The sequence below is a fragment of the Lipotes vexillifer genome, unplaced genomic scaffold (assembly GCF_000442215.2).
Source record: "Lipotes vexillifer unplaced genomic scaffold, Lipotes_vexillifer_v1.1 scaffold216, whole genome shotgun sequence".
NCBI lineage: Eukaryota > Metazoa > Chordata > Mammalia > Artiodactyla > Lipotidae > Lipotes > Lipotes vexillifer.
Genome location: NW_006779100.1, coordinates 1,687,716 through 1,698,916, shown reverse-complemented (window position 1 = coordinate 1,698,916; position 11,201 = coordinate 1,687,716). Strand labels below are relative to the sequence as shown.

The following is an 11,201-nucleotide window of genomic DNA, read 5'->3' as shown; positions in this document are numbered from 1 at the left end:
AAAGAGTGTGTAGTTAACAAAATAAAATATGGGCACTAATTGAATTGGCCTCACTTAATTGAACCATATATGCTTGAAGTGTAAATAGATTCTTCCAAGTTACAGGAAGCATTTTAATCTCTTTAAGTAGGTAGACATTCACATTTATATACTGCTCTGTTTTGTATACAATGTCTTTCCACAATGAAAAAGCCTGAAGTATGGGTATCTGGAGGTGTGGATTCTAGCCCTGTGTGGATTTGGGTAGGTCCTTATACTGGAAAAGAGAGCTGCACAGGGTAACCGTGTAGAGTCCTCGTCAAGCATGCACATTCTTTGCCTTTCGTCACAGCAAGTTTAAGATCCCAAACCAGAAGTTCCAAATCAGAGATATAGTATTTAGCCAATGTAGCGTTGCTGACAAAACATGATTTACTTCCATTATTGATGTAATTTCTTAACTGAAAAGCTAATACCTAGTTTTTGTTTTCTTTTGATTAGGTTTTTCTCTGGATATTATTCACGTTAATGAACAAGTATAGATGTAGATTGAGAATTCTTAACAAAAGCAGTTTAGATTAAAAAAAAACCCACAATGATTATTATTTTTGAGGTAAAATTCACATACCGTGAAGTTTTTACCTATTTAAAGTGTACAGTTCACTGGTTTTGGTATATTTACAAGGTTGTGTAGCCATCACCACTATCTAGGTCTAGAACATCTAGAACATTTTCATCACCTCAAAAATAAACCTAGAACCCATTAGCAGTCAGTCTCCATTCCCTCCACCCTTCAGCCTCTGTCCATCGATTTTTTTTTTTAATTGAAATTTGCTTTATTCTTTGCAGAATCCGAGAAAACAGGGGCCTGAAACTCAAGGCAGTACCGCAGAATTAATTACAGGGCTCGTCCAACTGGTTCCTCAGTCACACATGCCAGAGATTGCTCAGGAAGCAATGGAGGTAAGGAGAAAATGAATTCTAGGCTCTTGAAGGTAAAGTTGTAACTACGTACATTCCTTTTTTTAATCTATTACTTTAAAATTTTTTCCTTTTTATTTTATTAAAAAAATTTTTTTATCCAATTTTTAAAGGTTACTTTCCATTTACAGTTACTACAAAATATTACCTATATTCCCCATGTTATGCAATATATTCTTGAGCCCATCTTACACCCAATAGTTTGTACCTTCCACTCCCCAGCGCCTGTATTGCCTGCCCCCCAAACTCCTTCCCACTGGTAACCACTGGTTTGGGCTCTGTATCTGTGAGTCTGCTTCTTTTTTGTTATATTGACTAGTTTGTTAGATTTTTTAGATTCCATATATAAGTGATATCATATAGTATTTGTCTTTCTCTGTCTGACTTATTTCACTTAGCATAATGCCTGCCAAAGTCCATCCATGTTGCTGCAAATGGCAAAATTTCTCTTTTATGGCTGAGTAGTATTCTGTTGTATATATATGTATTCATTACCACATCTTCTTTATCCATCTGTTGGATGAATGGACACTTAGGGTGTTTCCATATCTTGGCAGTTGTAAATAATGCTACTATAAACATTGGGGTGTATGTATCTTTTCTAATTAGTATTTTTGTTTTTTCCAATATGTACCCAGGAGTGGAATTGCTGGTCATATGGTAGTTCTGTTTTTAGTTTTTTTTGAGAAAAAAACTGTTCTCCGCAGTGGCTGCACCAGTTTACATCCCCACCAACAATGTACAAGGGATCCCTTTTCTCCATATCCTCATCAACATTTGTTATTTGTGTTCTTTTGGTTCATTCTGACAGATGAGGTGATGTCTCATTGTGGTTTTGATTTGCATTTCCCTGATGATTACTGCTATTGAGTATCTTTTCATATGCCTGTTGGCCATCTATATGTTTCTTTGGAAAAATGTGTATTCAGTTCTTTTGCCCATTTTTAAAATCGGGTTGTTTGTTTTTTGATGTTGAGTTGTATGAGTTGTTTATATGTGTTGAATATTAATCTCTTATCAGTCATATAGTTTGCAAATATTTTCTCCCATTCAGTAGGCTGTTTTTGCATTTTGTCAATGGTTTCCTTTGTTGTGCAAAAGCTTTTAAGTTTAATTAGGTCCCATTTGTTTATTTTTGCTTTTATTTCCTTTGCTTCAGGAGACAGATCTAAAAAAATACTGCTACCATTTATATCAAAGAGTGTTCTGCTTGTTTTCCTCTAGAAGATTTATGGTTTCTGGCCTTATATTTAGGTCTTTAATCCATTTTGAGTTTATTTTTGTATATGGTGTTAGAGAATGTTCTAATTTCATTCTTTGACATGTAGCTGTCCAGTTTTCCCAGCACCACTTATTTTCTTCCATTGTTTTTTTTTTAATTAATTAATTAACTTATTTTTGGCTGCATCGGGTCTTCATTGCTGCGCGCAAGCTTTTCTCTAGTTGCAGCGAGCTGGGGCTACTCTTCATTGCGGTGCGTGGGCTTCTCATTGTGGTGGCTTCTCTTGTTGCGGAGCATGGGCTCTAGGCACATGGGCTCAGTAGTTGTGGCTCATGGGCTTAGTTGCTCCCCAGCATGTGGGGTCTTCCTGGACCAGGGGCTCAAACCCATGTCCCCTGCATTGGCAGACGGATTCTTAGCCACTGTGCCACCAGGGAAGGCCAGTATGGTCATTTTAACAGTATTGATTCTTCCAATCCAAGAACACGGTGTATCTTTCCATCCGTGTGTTGTCTTCAGTTTCTTTGATCAGTGTCTTATAGTTTTCAGAGTATAGGTCTTTTGCCTCCTTAAGTAGGTTTATTCCAGGGTATTTTATTTTATTTTTTTGATGCGATGGTAAATGGGAATTGTTTCCTTAATTTCTCATTCTGATAGTTCACAGTTAGTGTATAGACATGCAACAGATTTCTGTGTATTAATTTTGCATCCTGCAACTTTACTGAATTCATTGATGAGCTCTAACAGTTTTTTGGTAGCATCTTTAGGATTTTCTATGTATAGCATCATGTCATCTGCAAACAGTGACAGTTTTACTTCTTCCTTTCCAATTTGGATTTCTTTTAGTTCTTTTTCTTCTCTGATTGCTGTGGCTAGGATTTCCAAAACTATGTCAAATAAAAGTGGCAAGAGTGGACATCCTTGTCTTGTTCCTGATCTTAGAAGGAAATGCTTTCAGCTTTTCACCATTGACTATGATGTTAGCTGTGGGTTTGTCGCATATGGCCTTTATTATGTCGAGGTATGTTCCTTCTGTGCCCACTTTCTGGAGAGTTATTATCATAAATGGATGTTGAATTTTATCAAAAGCCTTTTCTGCATCTATTAAGATGATCATATGGTTTTTATTCTTCAGTTTGATAATGTGTATTACTTTGATTGATTTGTGGATATAAAAAAAATCCTTGCATCCTTGGGATAAATACCACTTGATCATGGTGTGTGATCTTTTAATATATTGCTGAATTCATTTTGCTAATATTTGGTTGAGGATTTTTACATCTGTGTTCATCAATGATATTGGCCTGTAATTTTCTTCTTTGCCATAGCTTTGTCTTATTTTGGTATCAGGGTGATGGTGACCTCGTAGAATGAGTGAGGAAGCATTCCTTCCTGTGCAATGTTTTACAATAGTTTGAGAAGGATAGGTGTTAACTCTTCACTAAATGGTAAAATTCACCTGTGAAGCCATCTGGTCCTGAACTTTTGTTTGTTGAGAATTTTTTTTATCATTAATTCAGTTTCATTACTGGTCATTGGTCTGTTCATATTTTCTATATCTTCTTGATTTAGTCTTGGAGACTGTAAATTTCTAGGAATTTGTTTTTTCTCAGGTGTCCATTTTATTGGCATATAATTGTTCATAGTAATCTCTTATGATCATTTGTATTTCCATGGTATCAGTTGTAACTTTTCCTTTTTCATTTCTGATTTTATTCTTTTAGGCCCTCTCCCTTTTTTTCTTTCTTTTTTTTTTTAAATGCTATACTTTTTTTTTTTTAATTTTTATTTATTTTTATTTGTGGCTGTGTTGGGTCTTCGTTTCTGTGCGAGGGCTTTCTCTAGTTGCAGCAAGCGGGGACTACTCTTCATCGTGGTGTGCGGGCCTTTCACTGTCGCGGCCTCTCTTGTTGCGGGGCACAGGCTCCAGACACGCAGGCTCAGTAGTTGTGGCTCACGGACCTAGTTGCTCCGTGGCATGTGGGATCTTCCCAGACCAGGGTTCAAACCCGTGTCCCCTGCATTGGCAGGCAGATTCTCAACCACTGTGCCACCAGGGAAGCCCTCCCTTTTTTTCTTGATGAGGCTGGCTAAAGGTTTATCAATTTTGTTTATCTTTTCAAAGAACTGCTCTTAGTTTCATTGATCTTTTCTATTGCTATTTTAGTCTCTGTTTCTCTTATTTCTGCTCTGATCTTTATGATTTTTCTTCTACTAACTTTGGGTTTTGTTTGTTCTTCTTTTTCTTGTCCCTTTAGGTGTAAGTTTAACTTGTTTATTTCAGATTTTTCTTGCTTCCTGAGCTAGGCTTCCTCTTAGAACTGAGGTAATCTTCTCTCTTAGAACTGCTTTTGCTGCATCTCATAGATTTTCGTGGATCATCATGTTTTCATTTTCATTTGTCTGCAGGTATCTTTATTTCCTCTTTGATTTCTTCAGTAAACCATTGGTTGTTTAGTAGCATATTGTTTAGCCTCCATATGCTTGTGTTTTTTTGTAGCTTGTTTCTTGTAGTTGGTGTCTAGTCTCATCATAGTGTTGTGGTTGGAAAAGATGCTTAATATGATTTCAGTTTTCTTAAGTTTACTGAGACTTGTTTTGTGACCTAACATGTGATCTATCCTGGAGAATGTTCCATGTACACTTGGAAAAGAGTGTGTATTCTGCCGCTTTTGGATGGAATGTTTTCTACATATCTGTTAGTTGATATAGACTAATATGTTGTTTAAGGCCAGTGTTTCGTTATTGGTTTTCCGTCTGGATGATCTGTCCGTTGATGTAAATGGTGTGTTAAAATCACTACTATTATTATGTTACTGTCAGTTTCTCCCTTTATGTCTGTTAATATTTGCTTTATGTATTTAGGTGGTCCTATGTTGCATGATAAAAAGAGACATCTCATTATTGCAAAGGATTCTAATCCATCCAGAAAATAAAACTTTATATGAGTCTAATAACAAAGATTTAAAATATATAAAGCAAAAACAAAATTTCTAAATATATAAAAGCATGTAAAGTAAAAGGAGAGATAGACAAATACAGTTATAGTGGGATGCTTGAGCATACCTTTCTCAGTGTCTGATAGAATAAGCAAGCAAACACATACTAAGGGTAGAAGATCTGAACAACATGGTTATCAGATTTGACCTATTTGACACTTACAGAGCACTGCATTCAATAAATGCATTTTCTTTTCAAGTACATGTGGAACATTTAGTGTATCTTGAGCATAATGCAAGTCTCAACAAATTCTGAAGGATTGAAATTATCCAAAATTTTTTTTATGACTACATTGAAATTAAGCTAGATAGCAGATAACAAAAAGGTTTATGAAAGATCAAATGACTATACAGTTGATGCTTGAACAACATGGGTTTGAACTGTGCAGGTCCAGTTGTATGCAGAGTTTTTCAAAAAAATATGTTGGAAAACTTTTTGAATATTTACGACAATTTGAAAAAACTTGCCAATGAATTGCTAACCTAGAAATACCAAAAAAATTAAGAAAAAGGTATGTCATGACATAAAATATATATGGATACCAGTCTATATTATCATTTTTTGGGTCATTTATTTTATTACACTTTTTTACTTTTTTTAATTGAAATATAGTTGATTTACAATGTTGTGTTAATTTCTACTGTACAGCAGGGTGATTCAGTTATACATATACATACGTTCTTTTTTTTAATATTCCTTTCCGTTATGTTTTAATCACAGAATATTGAATGTAGCTCCCTGTGCTATACAGTAAGACCTTGTTTATCCATATATTATCATTTATAAATCTATTATAAAAAGTTAAAATTTATCAAAACTTACACACACACAGACTGTACATAGCATCTTTCACAGTCAAAAGAAATATAAAGAAATGTACAGATGCAGTATTAAATCATAACTGCATAAAATCAACTGTAGTACATACTGTACTACTTGTAATGATTTCATAACTGCATTTTGTTACTATTTTGGGGAGCTCAAGTGTCATGAGTATCCATTTAAAATGCTGTGTGAGGCTCATAGTCTCTGCATGAGCAGTTAATCTCATCAGTAAATTATGTATCAGTAAAAAGCGATCTCTTGTGGTTCTCGTGTATTTTTCATCATTTTTAGTGCAGTAACATACCTTGAATAACACCATGTGACCCATATGAAGTGCCACTAGTGATGAACGTAGAAAGAAATCATGACATTACAAGAAGTTGAATTGTTTGATATGTGCTGTAGATTGTAGACAGCTGTGGTTGTCTGCCATTTCAAGATAAATGAATCCAACGTAAGGACTATTGGTTGCAGGGGGTGAGGAATGGAAATTCATGAAGCTGTTGCTGCAGATACTCCAGGTGGCATGAAACCTTGCACTTTTTGTGAAGTGTCTTTTTATCTTGTATTGAAAAGGCAGCTTTTATGTGGGTGCAGGATTGCTATAAGAAAGGTATACCTATTGACTTCAGTATGATTCAAGAAAAAGTGAAGTCTTTATCTGACAATTAGAAGCAAAAGGAAAGTGAAGGATCTAAAAGCTAGAGAATTTAATGCCAGCAAAGGATCATTTGATAATTTTAGAAAGAGCTTTGGCTTTAAAAATGTCAAGGTAAAGGAGAAGCAGCTTCTGCTGACCAAGAGGCAGCAGATGAGTTCCCAGATGCCATTAAGAAAATCATTGAGGGGAAGGGATGTAAGCCTGAACAGGTTTATAATGCAGATGAAAGTGCGCTACTCTAGAAAAAAATGCCACAAAGGACATTTACTAGTAAGGAAGAGAAGCAAGCACCAGGATTTGTGCAAATGCATTTGGGTTTATGATCAGAACTGCCCTTATTTATAAAGCTTCTAACTTCCAAGCCTTGAAAGGAAAAGATGGTTGTACATCTAGAAAGCCTGCACAGTGAGAACCAGTTTTCTGGATTAGTTCCATCAATGCTTTGTCACTGAAATGAGGAAGTACCTTGCCAGTAAGGGGCTACCTTTTAAAGTTCTTTTGATACTGGACTATGCCCTTGGCCACCCAGAACTCCATGAGTTTAACACTGAAGGTGTCAAAGTGGCCTGATTGCCCCAAACATGTCTCTAATTCAGCCTCTAGATCAGGGGTTCATAAGGACCTTTAAGGCTCATTACACTCGGTACCCTGTGAAAAGGATTGTCAACGCTATGGAAGAGAACCCAAATAGAGAGAATATCATGAAAGTCTGGAAGGATTACATTATCGAAGATGCCATCATTGTTATAGAAAAAGCTGATTCATCTTGTAAACATGATGTAAACTTACAGTATTGATAAATACAGTACAGTACTATATGTGTTTTTTCTTTATGATTTTTTAACAACATTTTCTTTTTACTAGCTTTATTGTAAGAATATAGTATATAATATATATGACATCCAAAATTTGTGTTAATTGACTATGGTATTGGTAAGGCTTCCAGTCAACAGTAGGCTATTAGTAGTTAAGTTTTTAGAGAGTCAAAAGTTATATGTGCATTTTTTACTGCATGGGGGGTCAGCACCCCTAACCTCATTGTTCAAGGATCAAACTGTGTTTTGTTTTTACTCATATCCTGCTCGTAAGAAAGTAAATTAGTACAACCATCATTAAAAATTGTTTTGCAGTATATCTACAAAAGCTAAACATATGACTTAGCAATTCTCCTCCTAGGTATGTATCCAACAGAAATGTATATGTATGTTTACCAGAAGACACATACAAAAATATTAATAGCAGCATAATTTGTAGTAGGCAGAAACGCTGGAAACAACGCAAATGTATCGACATTATCATTCCACTTATTAAAGCAATGCAAAAAGAACAAGCTACCACTAAGTACAAAGCATGGTTGAATCTCACAGACATAATATTGAGTGAAAACAGCCAAACACAAAAGAGAACATGCTGTATGATTCCCTTTATTTATATAAAGTTCAGAAACAGGCAAAAATACCTATGGTGATAGAAGTCAGAACAGTGGCTACCTTTGTCAAGAGCTGATGACCGGAAGGGAATGTGAAAAAGGCTTCTCGGTGTTAATAATGTTGATCTGGGTAGTGGTTATATGAGGTATATTCATTTGTGAAAATTCATTGAACTATATGTTTAAGATTTGCTACTTCATGATTTATTGTGCTTTATTTTACCAGAAGTGTTTCGGCACTCATTGTTGCACTCATTGCTTGTATTTGTGTACATTGCTGTTGGTTCTATAAAACAGTATATACTTTGCATTCTTTTTGGAAGGCTATTTGACAGTATTTAGCAGGAGCTATACAGATGTCCATTTTTCTGTCCAAATAATTACATTCCTGTAATTTTTTAATCCTGTGAATATAAGTTAAAAGGAAAAAGCTGCACACATATATGCTTACTGCTCTTATTTGTGATAGAACATTAGGAGAATTTTAAATATTCACTAGTAAGAGAATGTGTTAATATTCAATAACAAGAGAATGATACTTCAATTTGGTGAACTGATTGACATATATACACTAGTATGTATAAATGGATAACTAATAAGAACCTGCTGTATAAAAAAAATAAAATTCAAAAATTCAAAAAAAGTCCATTAAACCATGCAGATCACAAAGCAATATGGAAAAATATTTATGAAATGTCAAAGGAGTATGCTGTGTTTACAGTTTTGTTAAAATATATGTGGAAAACTTAAAAATGGAAAGGAACATGAAAAGGAAAACATTTCATATTAAGGCAGAGAGAAGGCTAGTACATTCTCTTTGAATATTTCAAAAACATGTTTTGTCAGACAAAAATGTCACAGAATTTGCCACTTTAAAGTGTCAGTAAATTGTACTAAATTTTTGCACAATAGTAACAAAATTGAATGTTAATTTGTGCTGTTTTTCCTTGATATGAGAGGTATAACCTAAATAATTTTTGAAGATTCTCACAACCAATTGCAGTTTTCACTAAACATCTCAAAATAATTACAGTGAAAGTATTTGAAATAAGAAAATATAGGTCTGGTGTTTACAAAGTTGAACAAGGTTAGAAATTTACTTATTTTTCCTAATGTGAGGCAGGTTATCATTGCAGCTGTATTTGCAGTTTATGCATTTAATTTGGTTTTAAGAGAAGAAATCAGATCTCGTTACGTGTTCCAAACAGTGTTTCATTGGAATTTTAATAAAAGGCTTTAAAGAGGAGTAAAGAATCTCCAAATGTGCTGACCAAAAACTGAGAAAAATGTGCAGAGCTCAACAGTGTGCGTCTGGGGGAAACGTTGTGGAGCTGGAGTTAGGATAGGGCTGGTTTGAAGGAAGAGTCTAGTTTTACTCTTTATACCCTTGATGGTATTAATTTATTTAATAGTAGTGTTTTTGTATATTAGTTGTATATTCCTGTTAATGTTCTGTGAGCCAAATCCAATTTCAATTCTGTGGTCAATTGAGGTATTTTAGGATGAATAATCTGCTATGAAATACAAAACCTATTTTCCTCCCCCTCTTTCCTTTTTGAAAAATAATTTGTCCTGTCTGTTCCAAAAGAATTTGTGGCAAATAAGATAACTCCTACTTTATCTTATGGCCTAGAAGTAAAATTTTTTTTTTCAGACTTTATGGACTGACTTTATTTTTTGTTTTTATTTTTTTTAATTATTTTTTTTCTTATTAGTCAACCATTTTACACACATCAGTGTATACATGTCAATCCCAGTCTGCCAATTCATCACACCACAACCCGCACCCCACTCCGCTTTCCCCCCTTGGTGTCCATACGTTTGTTCTCTACTTCCGTGTCTCAATTTCTGCTCTGCAAACCGGTTCATCTGTACTATTTTCTAGGTTTCACATATATGCATTAATATACGATATTTGTTTTTCTCTTTCTGACTTACTTCACTCTGTATGACAGTCTCTAGATGGATCCACGTCTCTACAAATGACCCAATTTCGTTCTTTCTAATGGCTGAGTGATATTCCATTGTATATATGTACCACATCTTTTTTATCCATTCGTCTGTCGATGGGCATTTAGGTTGCTTCCATGACCTGGCTATTGTAAATAGTGCTGCAGTGAACACTGGGGTGCATGTGTCTTTTTGAATTATGGTTTTCTCTGGGTATATGCCCAGTAGTGGGATTGCTGGGTCATATGGTAATTCTATTTTTAGTTTTTTAAGGAACCTCCATACTGTTCTCCATAGTGGCTGTATCAATTTACATTCCTACCAACAGTGCAAGAGGGTTCCCTTTTCTCCACACCCTCTCCAGCATTTGTTGCTTGTAGATTTTCTGATGAAGCCCATTCTAACTGGTGTGAGGTGGTGCTTCATTGTAGTTTTGATTTGCATTTCTCTAATAATTAGTGATGTTGAGCAGCTTTTCATGTGCCTCTAGGCCATCTGTATGTCTTCTTTGGAGAAATGTCTATTTAGGTTTTCTGCCCATTTTTGGATTGGGTTGGTTGTTTTTTTTAATATTGAGCTGCATGAGCTGTTTATACATTTTAGACATTAATCCTTTGTCCATTGATTTGTTTGCAAATATTTTCTCCCATTCTGAGGGTTGTCTTTTTGTCTTGTTTGTGGTTTCCTTTGCTTTGCAAAAGCTTTGAAGTTTCATTAGGTCCCATTTGTTTATTTTTGTTCTTACGTCCATTACTCTAGGAGGTGGATCAAAAAAGATCTTGCTGTGATTTATGTCAAAGAGTGTTCTTCCTATGTTTTCCTCTAAGAGTTCTATAGTGTCCGCTCTTACATTTAGTTCTCTAATCCATTTTGGGTTTATTTTTGTGTATGGTGTTAGGGAGTGTTCTAATTCCATTCTTTTACATGTAGCTGTCCAGTTTTCCCAGCACCACTTATTGAAGAGACTGTCTTTTCTCCATTGTATATCCTTGCCTCCTTTGTCATAGATTAGTTGACCATAGGTGTGTGGGTTTATCTCTGGGCTTTCTATCCTGTTCCATTGATCTATGTTTCTGTTTTTGTGCCAGTACCGTATTGTCTTGAGGTAGAATATTTTTGTGTGTATTAGTTTTGGAGAGATCTCCTTACTTGGG

At 35.0% G+C, this 11,201-nt stretch overlaps 1 protein-coding gene across 2 annotated transcripts in view; it reads left to right on the top strand.

The window, feature by feature from the left end:
• The window catches only part of NF1 (neurofibromin 1), a 250,910-nt gene that overhangs the window by 101,633 nt on the left and 138,076 nt on the right, over positions 1 to 11,201 (top strand). For both annotated transcript variants that reach the window (XM_007452391.1, XM_007452392.1), the window contains exon 14: positions 829 to 942. In XM_007452391.1, coding sequence (XP_007452453.1) covers positions 829 to 942 — 114 coding nt within the window. The remainder of the gene's footprint in view (positions 1 to 828; positions 943 to 11,201) is intronic.